This window comes from Protopterus annectens, chromosome 4.part0, assembly GCF_019279795.1.
Source record: "Protopterus annectens isolate FY-2018-M chromosome 4.part0, PAN1.0, whole genome shotgun sequence".
Classification (NCBI taxonomy): Eukaryota; Metazoa; Chordata; order Ceratodontiformes; family Protopteridae; genus Protopterus; species Protopterus annectens.
Genome location: NC_056733.1, coordinates 1331858551 through 1331880383, shown reverse-complemented (window position 1 = coordinate 1331880383; position 21833 = coordinate 1331858551). Strand labels below are relative to the sequence as shown.

General features: G+C 41.8%; 1 protein-coding gene across 1 annotated transcript in view; it reads left to right on the top strand.

Annotated features, from left to right (window-relative positions):
* Positions 1–21833, top strand: part of RAD50 (RAD50 double strand break repair protein) — a gene marked incomplete in the record, with an annotated part of 1663481 nt that overhangs the window by 455252 nt on the left and 1186396 nt on the right. Inside the window, 1 exon segment of the mRNA XM_044069198.1 lies at positions 20500–20675. Within this exon segment, the coding sequence (XP_043925133.1) occupies positions 20500–20675 (176 nt within the window).

Below are 21833 nucleotides of genomic sequence, written 5' to 3'. Positions count from 1 at the left end.
ACCCCACAGGATGGATCTACTCACAGAAGACAAAGGGGACTGTAGTACATCCACAACTGTCAAACCTGAACTTGACCTTGTGTGGAATAGGGTTTTAATCCCTTATTAGATGCCTTTTTTCAGAGGATGTGCTATAATTTCTGCAGGAGGCCAGAAAACCCGCAACTAGGAAATTCTACATTTCCAAATGGAAAAGGTCTCACAGAAAGGACATATAACCGCTGTCAGTTGATGCTCCGGTGGTCTTGTCCTATCTGTGTGAATTGATGAGGGCAGGGTTGTCGTACTGTTCCATGAAGGCTCACCTTTCAGCCATATCTGCTTGTCTGCTTATGTCTCCACCTTTGGCCTCTAGGTTAGAGGTAAAACTGTTTCTTAAAGGCGTCCTTCATATCAGACCACCATGGAAACCAATACCTTCTCCTTGGAATCTCAGTTTTGTGCTAGAGAAGCTTACACTTGGAACTTTTGAACCAACAAGCTCTTTTTCCCTGCAGCACTGTTTTGTTAGTGGCCATTACCTCGGCTGGAAGGGTTTCAGAGTTACAGGCCATTATGTCCAACCCCCTGTTCACTGTCTTTCATAGTAATAGGGTTTTCCTGTGCACTATAACCCTACCTTTATGCCCAGAATGGTTAATGAGTTTACCCCTTAATCAGGCTGTTAACCTCCCTGCATTTTTTCCTTCCCCTTAGTGTCCCAGTGAGAATCGTGCACACATTGGATGTGCATAGACAGCTCAGATACTACCTTGACAAAACCAAGCTTATACATAAGACCGACTGCCTGTTTGTCTCTTACCACCCAAGAGCTCAGGGTCAGTCAGTTTCCAAACAAACTATTTCCAACTGGATTTCTAAAGCAATTTCCTTTTGCTATTTGTCTAATGGCAAGATCCTTACTTCCCCAATGAAGGCTCACTCTGCTAGAGCAGTCTTTCTTGTGAGCATTCTTTAAAGGTTTGGACATTGACTCTATATTGGAGGCTGCTACATGGTCCTCTGTCCGTACTTTCACAAACACTACAAGCTTGACACCATTTCCAAGTCCAGAGCGGGGTTTGCAAGAGCAATCCTGCATGGATTTGTTGAAAAAGCAATGGTTCATCCTCCTCCCAACCTGTCCCAAGCTTGAGCTTTGGTATTCTCCCTTACGTTATGAATAGAAGGACATAGAACAGTTGTGTAAGATCTTATCATAACCGTAGACATCCTTGTCTGCCATATGCTGCAGTATTTCTTCCCCCTGATGCTTGCCAAGTTTTTTCTTCTGATATGCTTCTCATCTAGGATCTTAGGCTGGTGCTGGGTGGCATACACTTGTGAGGTATGTGTGTGCTGACATCCACTTTATCCCAGACGTCTCTTTGTGGCCGATGTATGTGTTATGTTGTTCGGCATAGCATGCACCTTGCAGTGGCATGAAGACTTATGGATACTGCCCCCCCCCCCCCACCTTCCCCCTGATGCTTGCCTAGTTTTTTCCTCTGATATGCTTCTCAACTAGGATTTTAGGCTGGTGCTGGGTGGTATACAGTTCTGGGGTAGGTGTGTGCTGACGTCCACTTTATCCCCATCTCTTTATGGCTGGTACGCGTTATGTTGTGTGGCATAGCATGTACCTTGCAGTGGCATGAAGGCTTTTGGATATTGGCCGGATGTACAAGTCATCCGGAGGCAGACTTCCTTATGTTATGAATACTGCAGCATATACAAGAGAATGACATCCATGGTTACGGTAAGATCTTACACAACTGTTCTTTCTCCTCTCTTTTGTACTTTTCCTGTGTCCTCTCATTTCTGCCATTCAACTTTAACTTTCTCCATCATACTGATCTTCCTTTCTACTGGGCTCCTTTCCCCTGACCTCATGTTATCCCCTGACCTCATGTTATCCCCTGCTTTCCAAGTTAATCCCAGCTCTCACCCCTTGTTCATTCCTCATATAAAAGTAATTGCCATGTCAGTACTTTATAGCAGTCCTTTATATTTGAAATAATTATACTGTATCTTTTATATTACAAATTATTGCCTTTGCGTTTACTGTATACCATTTATTGTCATTGTTTTTATATTTCTGAGTTTGTTGGAGCTTTTCTCTCTGGATCTCTACTAAAGAAGGACTTTTTCTTAATTGTGACACATTTGCTTATATTTCTTGTTTCCTCATACATATGTAACTCTGTTGACTACATCTAAATCATACATCACTTAAGGGGTGTCCAGAAAAATTAGTGTATCTTGGACACAGTTGGAATGAAATTCATCAGTTTAGTTATGTTTAAAATGTTGTAAGCAAGATCACAACTTTGGAGTAAGTTTCCCTTTACATGATCTCATAGTTGTGCTTTATATCCTTAGAGATGAGGGTGTGATGATATATAGGAGGCTTGTCTCCGTACAAAAATGACTTTTTTGAGAAGGTCAGTGTCTTTTGCTAATTGGTTATTTCTGGTACAGTGTAGCTCATTTCAGTGAGTTACTCTTGAATGTCTGTGACCTGTTACACTAAGAGCTGCAAGGTTAGAAATATCTTTGGTACAATGATTCTATAGATACCCTCAAAAATTCAAGGTTGTGTAGAAACATCAGTAAAGACGCCACCTTATCTCTCAAAGGTTTTCCAGTTTTTGACTGGTCTTCTGCAATTACCATCTGTCAGAGTAACTCATGCTCTTCTCCATAACAGACAAAGTTGGAAGGGCAGAATTCTGCTATGTGGATAAGCAGTGAAGAGTTACATCAAGTATGTACTGTCAGTGTCAGGAATAGGGGTGCAGTCAGTAGTTGCAGTTATACTTCCAGGTCACTATCTACTTGACCTTTTTCCTTGAAGTTTTTTGTGATGTCTTTTCTTGAGGACTTCTAAGATGGCTCCACACTGCAAAGCAGGTTGATTAGAGCTTTCCCGGTGTGAAAGTTGAGAAATTGTCATTAATAACTAGTAAAAGGTATCAGTTTGGATAAAATTAAATTACTGGCTATTAAACACTGCCTGAATACCAACAAAGAAGACATTTGAAGAAAGTTAGAGAAAATCAACTAGAAAATGAGAAGAAAGAAAACTTTGGATGGGTATTTTTGCAGTTGTTAAGCAAAAAGCATTTTAAGTTTCATTTTTAGTACAGGGTATGTCCTCTAGTAATTTAGATTCTGGCATTTTTATTTATTTATTTATTTTATTTTTAACATTTGTTAAAATATATAAAGTGAAATGAAAATGAGCTGGAGAATATAGAAGAAACTTTAAGTAGGTGTTTAGCTGAGCTAATAAAATTGCAAAAATCACTTCTGAACATGAGGCTTCTCAAACAGAACTGTTTCAAAAATAAAGTTGGAGACAATGCATACAAAGAAAACCTGCATTTTTGTTACACCAGTGAAATTGGATGGGATAGACTGCATTGAATATACTACATTTATTGTATGAAAGTGTAGATAAGCAACTGGACTGGTATTCCACAGCAGGAAGCAGGATTTGTTATTTGAGAAGACACGGATATATGCTCCAGATTTGGCCATGAGAAAGCAGTCAAGGCCTCTGCTAGTAAAGATGCAGTTATACCGGCAGAAGAAGCTGCTGTTGATAAAACTGTAGCAGAAAGGAAAAGCATTAAAACTGAGGACACTGGAGTGTTTGTAGAAAATGATTATTCTCTGTACACCAGGTGGAAAAAAGCAAGTCTCTCCTTGCAGTCTCTCGAGATGCATACAAGAGGTTCAGGTTTCACCTGTCTTCAGAACACTTGTTTTCTGGAGGATTAAAGACATTTTTGGATTCAAGACAGGCTAAGAAGGCAAAAGGTTTAGTCAAACGAGAGAGAGAGCGAGCAAGCTGGAGGGGGGGGGGGGACTGTTTCTCAATCTTCTGATAAAAATAAAGCCAATAGAGAGAAACATTGTCAGTGAAACTGTTTCCATTTTTCAAAAGAAAATTCTTGAGCGAGAGAGAGTGAGAAACAGGAGCTAATTAGAAGAGGCAGAAGTACATAGGATTTAAATAAAAAAACTCCATCGAGAGAACAAGATAATTAAGAAGAAGACAAGAATATTAAATTAGTGAATAAATGGGAGAAATGTCAGTCTCATTAGATGAAGTTTAGTCATGTGAACTGTAGATGTCCTTCCATATCATGTTGCAGTATTCTTTACTTCGTAGATCTCCTGCCAAGGGTAGCCCAGTGTCTGGCCAGTATAGCAAAGCCTTTGGAATTTATAGACATCATACATCACAAATGCTCTCTGCACATGGTGTAGAGCATGAAGGTGACATGCAGGTGCATGTACATGCCTTAGAACTTTGTTGCCACAAGTCCGGATTCCATTATTGAACTTCACTGTCAGTGCTCCTCCTCCTCCTGTGCTGGTTACTGAGCCATGTTTCTGATGAGCAAAAATCTTCTTCCCTTTTTATTTTGGTGTGTTTTGCATGTCATCCATAAAGAGAAAATGTCAGTGTGGGACGCAGATTCCCCATAAAGATTGTCAAGATGTGTCTCTTCTGTTTGGATGCTTCTCATGACCATACACAGTGTTCTGTCTGCCAAACGTTTGTCCCTAAGACCCTACTTAGGCACCTCTCTTCCTTATTGATCTCCCTAGAGAACCAACATCTAAAACTGTTGGCACAAGGTGCTGTGGCAGAGTCTTCCCATCCCAAAATGTAAGCCACCTGCCAGGAAAAAGGCCAGAAAACTCAGGTCTGATTTAGCTGCTATCCCACCAGCCCTGTACATCTCTCTCAAGACCGGTGAAAGCCCAGAGGATCATCCAATTATTTCAAATTCTTCTGCTGTGACCTCATCAGAAGCCTGCATGGATCCGACTTCTTGCTTGGAGGTTTTATAAACATCTACTCCAGACGTTGAGAAGGAGCCTCTGCTGATTATATCTGGGGTGGGATCCACAAATTCTAGTTTGTGAGGAGCTCCCTACTACATTGGTTGAGTGTCAGCAAGGGTCTGAACCTCCTATGGTATTTGGGGGGGGTCTATTTCATAAGACCGAAATTTTGGAACATCAAATCTCTGAGACCAGAGGATCGAAGTTCTGAAATATCAGACCTACAAAAAAATGCTTCCGGTTTCACATTTTTGCAAGCAAGCCCCCCCCCCCCTGCACCCCCTGCTACTGCTACTCAAATATACCAACTCTGTGATCACACTACAGTGAAGAGAATGGTAAAGTCCCCATTCCACACTGTATGGTGATATCCATTCACAAGGTTCGATATTCTGGAATCTCAGTCATATGAAAGGATCCTATTTTGGGCAGATACCCTGAAAAGAAAAAGCAAAAAAAAAAAAAAACATATTTCCCCTGCTATTAAAGATCCTCAGTGTGAGTGGCAGGATTTTACTCTGGGGTTTTTCAGGTCCTTAATGGCATTAAAACCTCCTCAAGGTGTCTGTGCTTGGTTCTCCCTGGTCATCTACTCCTCTTAAGAGGCCCAAAGATCAGGAGTCCTCTGAAGAGGATTTTGATTCTTTGGAAGTGTCTTTAGTGTATTCCTCTCAAATACCTTTTCCTTTGGATCATGGGTCTGAGGAGGAGGATTCTATTAGTCCTGATTCTCTTTAGAAGGACTGTCTTTTGGGGACACTGTTTCTCATATGATGGAATATTTCAAATGGGACTGTTCTCAGGTTTCTGGTTTTCAACAGAGGTATTATGAACTCCTCCAAATGGAATCTCCCAAACCCTCTGCTGTTCCTCAAGTCTTGGCTGCCCTCTTAGATACCTTTACAACAGCCAGTGCTGCCCCTTACTCTCAGCCTCCAGCTGTCAAGAAACATGATAGATTTTACAAGATGCCTGATGATTATAATTTTTGTACAGATTCCCTTCTTCTGATCCTTCTGTAGTGTCGGTCTCCTCTGACAAACCTTCTAAACTTCTGCCATCTACCAAACTGCTTCCCAGAGCCATGGAACATTTAGGCAAAAAGGTCTATACTGCTGCCACCCTGGCTTTTAGGGCTATTAATTACCAGACTCATATTTATTTATTTTATTTTACATTTGTTTACCGGGATGGTCTGACTGGGACAGTGCCCATTTTCAGCAGAGACCCGGGGAGAAAAGCTCCAGCTTAAGCTTACATACAAAGTCATCACATCAAGTAATAGAAATTATAGAAAAAAAATGAATTACATTTACAAGATAAAGATTTAAAAACAAAAATATATATACATAGTATCAAATAGAGCAAGACTTAACACTTGAATATAGACAAATGTATGGTTGAACTTATATATGTGGAGGAACATAACATTAGTTGGGAAATTAAGTAGGGAGAGTCATTTAGGCAAAGTAGTGCATAGTTAGTATTACTTTCGTGGTGAGAGTTACAGCTAGGAATGTAACTACTTATAGAGAAGTAGTGTTAGAAGGGATATGTTAACAGAGTTGGTATGTACAGCCAAATTGTGTAAGTAATGCTAAGTTAATAATTAACTGGAGTGTTACATGTGCAAAGCCAATATTCAAATAAGTGTCTTTTAAGAGATATTTTGAAATGATTAAGATTACTCATGGTTCTAATACTATGTGGAAGGGTATTCCAATTTTTGGCAATGCTATTTAACCTTAGCCTTACTACAGGATATGTACCTGAACACTGGCGTACAGCAACAGTGGTCCCACTCCACAAAGGGGGTACCTCTACAGACCCTGGTAACTACCGCCCCATAAGCTTAACCAGCCTGGTCTGCAAAGCTATGGAAAGAATCATTATGGAACTCATAAACAGAGACATTGGGGACCTACAGACACTTGACCCCACCCAGTTTGGCTTTGTAAAGGGCAGATCCTGCCTTTTGAACCTGGTTGACTTTTTCGAAACAGTCACTAGAGCCATTGATGAGGGCAAAGCAGTCCATACAGCCTACCTGGACTTGGCTAAGGCCTTCGACACAATACCCCACTCAGGCATCATAGATAAGCTCAACAGCTTAAATGTAAACCCTTATGTCACTAGATGGGTTGCAAACTGGCTAAAGGACAGAACCCATAAAGTTAAAATCGCTGGAGCAATGTCAGACTCAAAGCCAGTCACAAGTGGTGTCCCACAGGGATATGTCCTGGGACCCCTCTTGTTCGGCATTTATTTCTCAGATGTTAAAGCAAACATGGAAGGGTTGTGGCTGACAAAGTTCACAGATGACAACAAACTAGGCGCCATAGTCGATACACCAGCGGACACATACATCCTACAAAAAGGCCTCACAGAAACGAACAACTGGTGCCAGAGTCATGGCCTTAAACTAAATGCCAAAAAATGTATAGTCATCCCCTTTGGGAAAAACAAAGTACCCACAAATTATCACATAGACAGCAACCCACTGAGTACGGAAAAAGTAATCAGAGATCTAGGGACCCAAGTTGACAGCGACCTCTCATTTGAGACCCACGTTGCCAAAGTGGTTAGAAAAACATTCTACCTTGCACACCTTATCGTGAAGGGATTCACATCCAGATCCAAGGATGTCATTGTACCCCTATACTCCTCCCTCATCAGACCCATGATTGAGTACAATGCTCCATTTGGTATGTACCTCACCCGGCATTTGCAACAGCTGGAGAGACCACAAAAGTACCTCACCAAGAGGATCAAGGGTCTTCAACATATGTCTTATTCTGCCAGACTAAAGAAACTCCAGCTCTATTCAATAGTATACCGCCTGCTCAGAGGTGATCTCTGCCTGACGTACAAGGCCATGTCCAATCAGGAACTGATGGACATGCTCCACCTCAAAAAATCCAAATCCATCAGGACCACGAGAGCTAAAGACTTAAACCTCGGCACAAGTATGAATAGGACATGCTGGAGGGATAGATTCATAACCCAGAGGCTTCCCATGCTCTGGAACAAGATCCCAGTTCATGTTAGGCAGAGCCCCTCACTGACTCTCTTCAAGAGAAATCTTGATGAGTGGATGGGAGATCGTAAGTTTACCCCAGGGGTCACATCTGTGTCGCTACTAGACATGGGCACAGTAAACTAATTCTATTATATAAGGGGACCTTCATTGTGTCACTACTAGACAGAGGCACAGTATTCTAAATCTATTCTGTGCAGTTTTGTACCATTTCATGGGGTGGTGAAAGCCACATCACTATGGCTAGGCTTACAAATGCCCCAGGGCAGATAGCCTAGTACTAAACTATGAAACTATAAAGAGAATTGTTTGCTGTATTGGATACTTTGGTTACTTGGAGTAAGTCTTTTTTAGAAGATCGAAGACTACGAATGTTAGAATAGGGTTGTAGAAGATTTTTTTTAGGGAAGGTACGTTGTCAGGATTGTGCATTATTTTGTGAGCCATTATTAACTGGTTATAGTTCATAACACGATATAGTTCCAACGTTTGAGTCAAAGCCAACTACACACCATGGTTAACACTCAAACTGTTCTTGGAGCTGCAAGTCTGTTTAGAATAGTAAGGAAGGTGTCATTGAAGTGTTGCACAGCAGCATCTAAGGGCAGTTGCTTAAGAGGAGTCCAGTCTATTTTTTCAAGAATATTAAGTAGACTCTGTAAGTTAAAATTTTTCTTATTATGAACTTGGCGTAAGTTGATTAGTTTAGTAGGGCTACTGTGATTTCTAAGTAAGTAGGTTCCAAAGTGGTCACTTAAGTGTTCTGGGAGACACTCTGCTATTTGGTAATGCTGGGGTTCATTAGTTAAGAACCAGTCCAAAATAAATTGTTTATCTGTTTTCTTGTCAATTCTAGTTGGGCAAGAAATCATTTGAGTGAAACCATGAAGGTTTAGGTAGGTATGAGGATTGTTGGAGTTGCATGTTCAGGTCTCCTGCAATAATGGTTTCTTGTAATATGGCTTTTGTGACATTTTGGAGAATTATTTTGACTGTACTGGAATTGTTTCCTGGAGGGATATAAATGGCTTTTGTGTGTGTGTGTGTGTGTATGTTTGTGTCTTTCGGCTTTTCCCGGTTAAGGGTCGCCACAGCGGAACTCTGGTCCACTAATGATTGGCAGTAGATTTTTACATACTGGCTTGCCGGGCCTAACACACAACCTTCAACGAAGGAACGCCCATTCATACATGTCGCTACACAGAAGACGCTCTAACTGAGAATCGAACGGGCAACGTCTAACTGTGAGGCGACAACGCTACCGCAGCACTCTGTGTGTGTGTGTGTGTGTGTGTGTGTGTGTATATATATATATATATGTGTCTGTCAGTTAAATTTTCTAAACTTCATTACATCGACAAGCATTTGCCCCGTTCCCACTGTTGTGCGACCCTGGGTTGATATATATAGTTAGCACAGCCCCACCTAAAATGCTTGTGTGTGTGTGTGTGTGTGTGTATATATATATATATATATATATATATATATATATATATATATATATAATTTATATGTTCTGGTATAGTTGTAATCCGGTTATGAGTAGCTCTGCATTATTTATGTTAGTAATACTTACGTTTACAGATTGTAAGTTGAGCATGTTCTTTAAAGAGAATTGCTGCTCCACCTCCCTTTTTTTCTATTCTATCAGCTCTTAGAATATTGTAACCAGGTGGGGTTATTTCTGTGTCTGGTATATGTAGTTTCAACCAGGTTTCGGTAAGAGTGGTAGTGTCTGGATTGTAAATGGAGAGAGTTGCATTGACTTTGTGTATTTTATTAAGCATACTTGTAAGATTTAGGTTTAGTAGTAGTAATTCAGAACTTTTATGCAGAGTAGGTAGTTTGATTTTCATTGGGGAGTTTAATGAAATAATGTGTTCAGGGCCTGGGTTTGGGTGGATATCACCACTAAGCATAAGTTTGGTTGCCGTGTGACTGAGCACCTCAAAAAGTTTGAATGTTTTTTTATGGGTTTTAAAGGAATTATTATGGATGCTTTCATTTGTAAAGAGTATTTGGTGTTATTTCAGGTATGTGAGTATGGTTATAAACAGTGATGGGGACACACAAAAGCTATTTGTTGTTGTTAGGCTATGGTTATTAGCTGCTGTTGCTTGCTTTATATGCTGATTTTCTAGCTGAAAATAGTAAGTGGTGAGGTTAGCTGTAATTGTTAGAAATAACATTGATACAAGACCATGTACAAACATGATAGTTTTTGTGTTTGATAAATTATTTGAGAAATGATCAGTATTGAGGGAAGGTAAATTCTTGTTTGGTAAGGTATCTGTATATTACAATGTCATGTATTCAAGGTTAAGAGTTATGTATGAAATATTTGGGTTGTTTGCCGGGTATTTTTCTGTTGGGTAGTCACTTTTATGTGCATGTGCAAATGTATTGTAGATGGGTAGTAATTTGTAATGGGAGGGGTTAGTTGTAATTACTATAGAGATTGGCGATTTGGTCTGGTGGGTGTGGTTTGGTTAAGTTTAAATTATGGGTATCGGGGTAGGTGGGATATGGGGGCAAGGAGGGGAGTGGAGTGAGCCCGAGCAGGATGATCCAAGATCTAAGCAAAGGCAAGTTTGTGTGTAAGAAAAACAATCAGAATTGACCGAGAAGTGCTGTGAATCTGTAAGCCATTTCTTAACCATTTATCAGGTGGAAAACAGCATAACTTTGTATCTGTAGGCTACCGTGCTCTCAGTTAAATTAACAAACACACACTGTATTTGATCAGTTATGGATACTGTTTGTTAACAGAAGGGAATAAAAGAGAAATGGAAGGTGTGTGTGTGTGTGTGTGGGGGGGGGGGGGGGGGCTGCTTACAATCCAAAGCAGAGTGCTCTCCAGTGGATCATGAATATTAGCTCAAACAGGTAAACACATACACAAAGTTAACTTTAGCTGTTTGTTTGCAGACAGTTCAGACCCGGACTACGCTTTTCATATAGCAATGTGTCCACCATTTGGATTACAGATAAAGGTGTTATTGGTGTCATATTACCAGGTATATTTTAACCTATCATTCACAAGATTCTCAGGCACTTTCTGACCTCCCTGATTCAGAAGCAAAGTTCTCAGCCCTTTCTTTATTGGGTTCTACCTCTCAAGTTAAATGTAGTCATGATGCAGCTGATGCTTCCTCTAAGGTTGCAGCATTTGGTTCAGTTTTGAGACATTACTCTGGCTTCATCTTCAACCTTTACCTGATGACATTACAGCTGAATTGTTGAATGACCCTCGTGATGGATGATCTTTTTGATTCTGCCGCTGCTAAGCTCCAGGACAAAGGTAAAGCCTTACAGAAACTGAAACATATTTTTGTTTCTCTTATCCCTTAATTTCAGAGGAATTATCCCTCCAAATCTGTGTTTCTCCGCAGACAGTCTCGCCCTCCACCTAAGGTAAAAAGGTTTCTAGGCGTGTATCCCCTGCTAAGTCTACTGAGATTCCTGCTTCTCAGAAGCCTTCTTTTCAAGACAAACTAGGTTCTTTGTGACAGTTTACTTCCCCTTTCCCTAGGCCAGGTTACTTTATCCCATTGTCTTTCTCCGTCCCTTCCCAATTGATTAAGGCCTACTCAAGACTCTCTGGTTTTGTCCATCGTCTGCCAAGAATATTTCATGGTGTGGAGATCCCTTCCTCTTTTTCTGGGCATCCCTCAGTCTCAACAGGAACAGCTTCCTTTCCTTCCAGAACTGCTTCAGGCCCTTCTGATTCAGGGAACAATTCAAGTTGTGCTCCATGCCAAGGAAGAGAAAGTTTTTTTTTTCTAGGATGTTTCTGGGTCCCAGGAAAGAAGGCACATGGAAACCTATTCTGAACATTTCTCAGCTCAACACGTTTCTAAAGGTGCTTTCCTTTTTGATGTTGTCCCTTCAAACTGTGTTCCCTCCTTCTTCTCCAGGCCTCCTTGGTATCCCTGGTCCTCAAGGATGCCTACCTTCACATCCACATTCATCCTCTTTTCAGGAAGTTTTTACTTTTCTCTGTTCTTCCTTGCATTTTCAGTTCCTTATCTAGGCAACCTGTTCAGGCTTGTCTCGCGAGGTCCTCTTTCAGCACCTCAAGTTTGCAGTTTGTCTTTTACAAAGTCTAGGCTTTACCATAAATTTTCAGAAATCAGTCCTGGTTCCTTCTCAGGATCATCTTTTTTTTTTCAGTTGCGGGATGTAGACCATTTCCATGCTCTCTTCTTCCTCTGGTTTCAGTCAGTCAGCAATTTTTTCAGGGTTCTAGGATTCATGACTTCTACCTGTGGTGCTTTTAGCCAGGCTCCATATGTGAAAACTACAGTGGTTTCCTAAGTCAGTGTGGCTTCAACCCTGTCATCCACAGGATTTCCTAGTTCCCTTTCTTCCATGTCTCAAACTCAAGCTTCACTGGTGGATTCATCAGCTTTCTCTCAAGCCAAGACTTCCTTTCCAACCTGTAGTCCCATCACAATAACTCTTTTCAAATACCTTGCACAGGGGGTGGTGGGCCTCCTTCGGTCTCCTCAAGGTCCATGGTCTCTGGGCTCCCCATCAGAGTTCAGATTACATCATCTCCCAAGGAGATGAGAGCTCTCCTTGTAGCCATTCAGGCTTTTCAGTCTCTCTTTTTTCCATGGCCTTTCAAAATTTTCACATGTAATACCACAGTGATGTGGTATAGAAACAGACAAGGGGGGACACTGACCTACCTTTTTGCAGATGTACGCTTTAGGGTCTGGGAACTAGCTGTCTCATATCAAGTGACTCTTCAGGCTGTATACATTCCTTCAGAGCAAAATATAGTAGATTCAGAGCAGGTCCAGTACACAGACTCTTAAATGGATGCTTCACAGAGATGTTTTTCTGGGCATTGTCCAGCAGTGGAATATTCCACAGGTAGATATTTTTTTCTCCCCTCTGAACAGACCACTTCCTCTTTCTGTGCCAGAGTCCCAAGCCCTCTGGCTTGGAAGGTGGATGCTGTATCTTTTCCTTGGAAGGGGATGATGTTCTTCGTCTTCCATTGCTGCAGTCCTGACTATTGGGTATAGTCCGCGTCCCAGTCGGCCCGAATACCAGAGTATAAGGCTGACGTCGGTCAGGGCGCATTAGACTGACGTCAGTACGTCAGGGTACTAATGCGCATGACCGACGTCATATCCTCAGTCTTTTTTGCCGCATGGTCCGATGCAGAAGCAGTTTTGCGAGTGCAGGTTGGCGTACTGAAATATTTCAAACCGGAGTTTCAGACCGAAACAGAGTTGGCTAAGTACCCGTTGGGAACATTTTGGTTTTTCTTGCCTCAGTATTTTACCGGATGTCAGAAAAAGTGAATAACTGTATTTCTTGTGGGAAACAGATACATCATAGGGATTATCATACCTTGAGTATACCTTGTTTAGGGCCTGAGCACGGCGTTGTTGGTTGCCGCTCTTGTGCTAGGTTTAACAAACGCACTATTAAGAGGAGGTTAGACTGTGCCAGGTTAGTGTTTGGGAAGCGTTGCAATTATAAAATGCCGCCGGATGCTCCGGCCCGCTTCTTCAAGAAGCTCAAGGATAAAACTGTGAAGCCTAGGGTTGAGGAAGTCCCGGACGTCGGTTCTTTAGAAGGCTCAGTGGAGCCGGAGGTTTTGCCAGGAGTTTCCATAGAGTCCCAGGCAGAAACTTTACTCTTACAGGATGTGCCTTCTCAGGAGGTAGGCCAGGCTGAGGGGCTTCTCAGGTGACTGTTCTTCCCTCTCTTCCCAAGGTAGTTAGGGCCTCTCCTTCTGTTGCCAAAACTTCTTTGAGAGGTAGGCCTACTTCAGCTTCAGTGGGGGCTTCTCCTAGCATTTCGGGTTCTGTTCCTAAGAAACATATGCTTAAAATGGCAGAAGATTTGATTACTATGATTAGGGGTTCTATGCCCCGCCTGATAAGAGGCCTAGGGTGGAACCGAGTTTGATAGTTTTGAACAGTGTTCAGAGGCTTCAGAATCTTCTGTGGAAGATATGCAGGATTTTCCTACTTATTCTGATTCTGATGTGGATGATTCCACCCCTACAGCTTCTCCTCCTGAGGATTTCTCATTTTCAGAGACTTTGCATTCCATGAGGGAGCACTTTAAATGGGAAGGCCAGGATTACTCTGACTCCAGGAAAAGGCTTAGGGAGTTCTTGTTTTACCCCAGCATAGGCCTTTAGCTATTCCTCCTGTGTTGAATGTGGTGGAAGATGTTTTGCAGAGGCTTCCCTGAACCCTGACTCTTTGCCTCCTGCTCCTGTTAAGCCTGATAGGTATTATAGGGTGCCCGAAGCTCATAAATATTTGTTTAAGAGTCCTAGGGCGGACCCAGAAACTATTTCTCAAGGGCCTAAGGGGGTAAAGGCTTCTGTGGTTAAAATCCTGTTCCCACTGATAAAGAGGCAAGGGCTTTGGATAGGTGGGGAAAGAAAGTGTACACTTCTTCCACTCTAGCCATGAGAGCTTTGAATTGTCAGTTTCACATGCTAAAATATCAGAATTATCTCCTTTCACAATTGAAATCTAAGGTGGATGCTTTGGCGGAAGGTATTGAGTGTAAAGAGTTGCTGGATTTGGTTCATGTCTCTGAACAAGTGGGTAAGCATTCTTTGCAATGTGGTTTTGATGCTGTACAGGCCTCCTCGAGGGTGGCTGCTACCAGTTCTGTTCTTCGCAGGCATGCCTGGTTGAAGGATCAGAATTTAGCTGAGCATGTTAAGACAAGGATTTTGGATGCTCCTTTACAGTCTGATGTGTTGTTTGGTTCGCCTGTGGAAGCAGTTTTAAAGAAAATGGAGGACAAAGCTAAGTCTATGCAAACTGTTAAAGATTTTTTGCAGGTGCAGCCACCGAAGTTTAGTAGAAATTGGCCTGCTAAGGGGTGGACATATCCTGCTTATGATTCTCAGTCTAGGGGTAGGTCTAGACGTGGTAGGGGCAGGGCTCAAGGTTCTTTAGGCCTAGAACAGGGAGTTCTCCTGCTCAGACTTCTGGTGAGGGCAGGGGTCAGTCCTTTCGTAAACAGACCCAATGACCTGCCTTTTCAGCTGCCAGCAGATTCACGTTTGGCAGCTCCTTTGGGAGGAAGACTGTCTCTTTTCAAAGAAACTGGGATTTAATTACTCAAGACAAATGGGTGTTGGATATCATTCACCACGGTTACAGATTTTACTTCCATACAATGCCCCTTTCAAAGGCATGCCAGACGTTCCTCCTCAACAAAGAAAAGAGGCTCACAAGCAAGTTTTGCAGTTACTTCACATAGGGGCCATCCAGCCAGTCCCTGTATCAGAAAGGGGCCTAGGATTTTATTCTCGCCTGTTCCTTGTACCAAAGAAGGGAAACACGTGGAGACCAATTTTGGATTTATCTATCCTCAACACTTATCTGGACATTCCCAAGTTCAAGATGTTGACGTTACAACAGCTTTTACCTCTGCTGGGCAAAAATCACTGGATGGTAACTTTAGATCTCAAAGAAGCTTACCTTCATGTGCCTATAAGGCTAAGTTGCAGGAAATATCTCAGGTTTCGAACTGGAAATTCTCATTATCAGTTCTCTGCATTGCCCTTTGGCTTATCTACTGCCCAGAGTGTTCACAAAGGTTCTGGCTCCAGTGATAGCTTACTTCAGGCTTCAAGGAATTCAAATCTATCCTTACTTGGACGACTGCCTGATTCTGGCTCAAGATAGGAAGTTCTTCTACAGCACCTGGAATATGTTATCGCAGTGCTAAGATGCCTAGGGTATTCTGTGAGCGAAATAAAGTCCAGTCTAGTACCCTCTCAAGACATGTGCTTTCTGGGTGTGAGACTGAATACAGCAGCCCAGATGGCCTTTTTAACCCCGGACAAACAAAAGAGTCTGTCACTTTACTTCCATCAACTATCTCATCAGTCCGTGCTGACTGCAAGGACAGTCCTTCAAGCATTAGGGTTCATGGCATCTTGTATTCTGGTGCTTCCCAATGCCAAACTGCATATGAGGAAGTTACAATGGTATCTCAAAAATGTATGGACACAGCACTGCCAGGATTTGGACACTGTCATTCAAATAATACCTTGCCTTCAAAAAGAATTCTTGTGGTGGGCTCAGGAATGTCACCTAAACAAGGGACTCTCTGTGACCCGGCCAGAGGCAAGTCAGATCTTGATGACAGATGCCTCGGACATTGCTTGGGGAGCTCATCTAAATGGAAAGTGGATACAAGACAAGTGGCCTGCCAGACTACAGCATCTACATATCAACATGAAGGAGATGTTAGCAGTCCAGTTTGCATTAATGGCTTTCAAGGAGTTACTTCTTCCAGGGCAGGTGTTGATTCTAACAGACAACACAACTGTCATGTGGTACATCAACAAGCAAGGGGGAACACATTCTTATCCTCTATGCAGGCAAGCAATGATTTTATGGGAGACTGCGCTAAGCCTGCAACTAACTCTTCAGGCAAGGTTTCTGCCAGGAGCACAGAACTCCTTAGCAGATGTGTTAAGCAGACAAATCATGGATCCCCACGAGTGGAAACTGGATCTTCATGTATTTCAGAAACTGACAGTGTCATGGGGAACTCCAGACATAGATCTGTTCGCTTCTCCACTAAACCACCAGCTGCCAAAGTATTGCACAAAGGGGTTTCATCACACGGCTTGGAAAGTGGATGCTCTGTCTTTCAGTTGGAAAAACCTTCATGTGTATGCCTTTCCACCTCTACCTCTTCTTCCAAAGGTATTGTTAAAGGTCAGACAAGACAGGCCAAGGATGATTTTGATAGCTCCAGATTGGCCTCGCAACACTGGTACCCTCTACTGCGGAGTCTGGTAAAGAAGCCTCCATGGCCTTTACCTCTGATTCCTCATCTGTTATCTCAGAAGGACGGTCATCTGCTCAATGTCAAACTACACTCTCTTCATCTAACAGCTTGGCATATTCTGTGTTGAAACACAGCAGGTCTCAACTTCCTCAACAAGTTTTAAATGTGATTATGGAAGCTAGAAGACCTAGTACAAGGAAAGTGTATGCAGAAAAATGGAAGAGATTTTTATTTTGGAGTACAGCAAGGCATTTGGAGATTTCTGAGCCTAATTTGAGTGTGGCTCTTCAATATCTTACTGAATTGTTGGACAAAGGTTTGTCCTTCTCTTCCATAAAGATTCATGCTGCAGCAATTTCAGCTCACTATGATTGTGACCCACCTTTGTTTTCGCATCCTTTGTTCAAGCAGTTTCTTAGAGGGCAAAGAATATAAGACCCCCACGTAGAGCTCCTACTCCTGCTTGGGATCTCAATTTTGTGTTGGAAAAACTTACTCTACAACCTTTTGAGCCTGCAGCTACTGCTGAATTGAAATACTTGTCATGGAAGACTGCTTTTCTGCTGGCTATTACTTCTGCAAGAAGGGTGTCTGAGTTGCAGGCCCTTATGGCAGTAGAGCCCTTTTTGATTTTCCATAAGGATAGGGTATCATTACGTACTAATCCTTCCTTTATGCCTAAGGTGGTTTCTAGTGTGGCTTTAAACCAAACTATTCATTTGCCTATGTTTTTTGCAGAACCTCAAAATAAAGGGGAGAAGATTTTGCACACTTTAGATGTTCACAGGCAATTGCGTTATTATTTAAGCAGGACTAAGGATTTTAGGCAGTCTCAGCAGTTGTTTGTTTCTTTTGCTTTGAGTTCTCAGGGCAAGCCTGTGTCAAAACAAACTATTTCTAGGTGGATTGGCTTTTGCATTGCATTTTGTTATTCCCATCATGGCAAGGAGATTCCAGCTGGGATTAGGCCTCATTCCACTAGGGCTACTGCCACTTCAACAGCATTTCTTAGGGGGGTGGCAACTAAGGATATTTTGGAAGCAGCTACTTGGAGTTCAGTGCATACTTTCTCTAAGCATTATCACCTTCCTATCTACTCTAAGTCTAGGGCTGGTTTTGCCACAGCTGTTTTGCAAGGCATGTTGTCAGCTCCTTCTTCTTTATAATTTGCCAGCCTCCCTTACCTCTGCTTTGGGATTCTACCCAATAGTCAGGACTGCAGCAATGGAAGACGAAGAACATAGTACAGTTTTGTACCTACCATAAATGTAGATGTTCGAGGATTCCATTGCTGCAGTCCAATTTACCTCCCTCCTTCCCTCTCTATTTAGGGGTGCTTGTGTAGGTGAGTTTACAGGCTTATATTTTTGTATATATTGTTGTATATATATTGTACATGTTTTTGGTGCAGGTTTTTTGGGACTTGTCTTTTTAGGATCTTCTGACATCTGGGGCAAGAAAAGACTGAGGATATGACGTCGGTCATGCGCATTAGTACCCTGACGTACTGACGTCAGTCTAATGCGCCCTGACCGACGTCAGCCTTATACTCTGGTATTCGGGCCGACTGGGACGCGGACTATACCCAATAGTCAGGACTGCAGCAATGGAATCCTCGAACATCTACATTTATGGTAGGTACAAAACTGTACTTTTCTCTATGCTTTTCCTCCCCTTCTCCTATTCCGAGGATCCTGCTCAAGATCATGCAAGACTCCCCCAAAATTTTGCTGGTGACTTCCTTTTGGCCCAGACAGCATTGATTCCTCCCATCTTTCTCACTTGGCCAGGGGCAACCATTGCAAGTTACCTTACCAGGTGGACCTTCTCACCAAGACAAAGGGTCTCTTATCCATCCTCACTCAGTCCATTTTTCAACTGACACTGTGGATGATAGGGTTTTGATCCCTTTTAGTTTCCTTTTTTCTGATGTCTTGCAGGAGGCCAGGCAACCCACTACTAGAACACATATTTGCTCAAATAGAAAAGATTTTCTGTCTGGTGCCTCTCTCATTATCAGGATCCCCTATCTGTAGGGGATCCTCAGGTTCTCTCTTTAATTGTGTGATCTGCTCCATGCTGGGCTGACATATTCTTCAGTTAAAGCTCACCTGTCAGCAATTTCTGCTTGTCTGCCCTTCACTCCTCCTCTGGCCTCTAGATTTGAAGTCAAATCATTTCTTAAAGGTGCCCTTCATATCAGCCCTCCCAGAAAGCCGATTCCACCTTCTTGGGACTTCATTTTTAAACTTGAAAAATTGACTCAGTCTCCTTTTGAGCCTGCGGCTTCACCTTCCTTACAACATTGTACTTGGAGGATTGTTCTTCTTTTATCACTCAATCCAACCAAGAGAGTTTCTAAACTTCAGGATGTCATGGCTGTTCCTCCTTTCTTAGTTTTCCACAGAAACCGGGTATCTCTTCGTACCAACCCTTCTTTTTATGCCCAAGGTGGTCAATGAGTTGTCCTTTAGTCATTCTGTTCATTTGGCTTCCTTTTTTTCTTCTCTTCCATCTGCCAGTGAGGTTCTTCACACCTTGGATTTGCATAGACAGCTTAGATATTATGTGGATAAAACTAAAGTTGTTTGCAAATCTGTACAACTCTTTTTTCTTTAATCCAAGGTATTTCAGTTTAGCTGCTTCTATGTTCATAGCTTCATAGATAGCAAAACATCTCTTCTGGGATTTCTAAAGCCATTTCTTTTTGTTATTCCTTTAATGGCAAATGGCTTTCCTTATCTGTAAAGGCCCATTCCACCAGGACTGTTACCTCCTATGGTGCTTTTTTCAAGGGGCTAGATAACAATTCCATCCTTCAGTCTTCTATTTGCTCTTCTCTTCATACCTTCACTAAGCATTACAAGTTGGATGTTATTTCCAGTGCTAGAGCTGTCTTTGCCAGGGCTGTTCTGCATGGATGGCTGGAGGGTTGTTCTTTGCCGTCCTCCTCTCAGGTTTCTTCTTGAGCTTTTGTACTCTCCCTTCAGTTATGAATACTGCAACATTGATATGGAGAGACAAAGTACAGTTGTGTAAAATCTTGCCATAACAGCAGATGTCCTTCTGTTGTCTGTGTGTGCTTCCCTCCCTTGCCCCTCTGTTCTAACCTGCTCTTACTTGCCCTCTTGGCTGAGGGACTCTTCTCCCTTTTCTCCTTCTGGATACACACGGTTGTCCTTGCCCCTAAGGTCGTTCTGTTCCTCTTGGGGCTTTATCACTTCTGTATGAATGCGTCCATATGTCACCTTTATGCCCTACGCCTTGTGTGGGGAGTGTGTGTGTGACGTATGGTAGCTGTAATTACTGAAGGCTTTGGTATACTGGCTGGACGTTGGGCTATCCTTGGTAGGAGATCTCATCAGTAATGAATGCTGCAACAGTGAAGAGAAGGACATCTGTTGTTATGGTAAGATTTTACACAACTGTACTTTTTACTTGAACAACTGTATTTTTTCATTTGTCTTCTTCCATTAGTCAGCTTCAAGTACATGAGGCCCTTTTTAAGCAGTTGAACAAATAGCCAAGGTACTGACAGACTCTCACCAGCAGGAGCTGTTGATTTTTTTTGTAGTGTACACACACAAAAATATGTGTGTATGTGTACATCCACCGATATCTGTACCTATTTGTCTATATATATATATATATATATATATATATATGTGTGTGTGTGTGTATTTATATAATTTTGAATCATTTATTTATTTGAATGTTGACTTGGTTGAACGCACAGAACAATAACTTGATTTAATTTTTGTTACTTGTAGTTACTTAGAGTTAATTGTATCACACTTTGATGAAACGTTTTGCTCTTTCAGTAAAGAATTAGCTTCAGCAGATCAGAACAAGACACATATTACTAATGAGTTGCGTGAGAAAGAGGAGAGACTGTCACGGTATGAGGAAAAACTTTTTGATGTATGTGGAAGCCAGGATTTTGTAAGTGATCTAGACAGACTGCAAGATGAAATTGAAAAGTCTGCCAAACAGAGAGGTAAGAGTTGCTGTTTTTATGGCAGTCTATTTAAGTGATAAAGTGAATGTGGTTTTAGCCATACTTGAAAAGACAACACTAATTATAAGAGCATAACCAGAAAATTCATTTTTGAACTCATTTTCTTATTGTTGCCCCACAACAGCCCTCACATCTGAAATTGCATGCATTTCAACAAATGTTACTACCTGCATTCTTTGTGAATAAATTATGCATCATTTTTGTTCTGCCATGCTTGCCAACCATTTGATCTAATTTCTGTGCCCAACCACAGTATCATCTTAGGTGACCATCAAGGTCTCCCTTTAAACCTTTGCCAGTTTCCTCTTGCATGTGCCCCATTAGCTCTGAGATGTGGACATGCATTTGGTTGTACTGAGGAGGTTGCTGTGTTCTGCAGGTGGTATCCAGAAGTAACTGTACGTCTTTCAAGAAAATGCTTCCCATCCAGTCTCTTCAAAAATCCTTAATATGCACAGTCCAAAGATGGCATTCCTCCCACTGCAGGAGAAACAAACAGGAATAACTTTTTTGTACTCCATCCCTGGCCATTTCCTCCATTCCGATGCCCATGTCACTAACTAAACCCATGTCTTCTGGGTTATAGTCAAGGCTTAATTCCTATATGCCATGGAGCTCGCCTTAAACCATTGCTTTATTTTTACTTGTTGTCCCTTGCAACCAAAAAGGTTGATCAAGCTCGTCTTTATGCAAGTTATGTGCAACTTTGTGGCAACTATTAGCTGAGATAGGAGTGTACACATTCTACAAGTCATTAAGCCATACTATGAGAGATGCTCAGAAAAAATTGTAATTCGTTAGGTAAGTACTGAAGGAAGTATTCTTTGTTTGCAGTTTGATAAGAGTTGCATAAATCTAAATAATTTACTTCTTGGCTATTGATAATGCCTACTGAAGTGAGACCCTCACCCCATGTGTAAAAAATGGAGAAGAAGGGTGTTACGGATGCATAGATGGATCTTATAGGTTAGTACTTTAGTATAAAGTGAGCTTATATAAGCAGACTTTGTTATGTAAAGGTCATTCTTTAAAGAGCCTTTACCTTATATTCACTTCATATCTAATGATAGTATAACAGTTGTCATTTGGTTTCACTTACTAATTGGGATGGGATTTGAAGTGATTGAGTTATCAGAT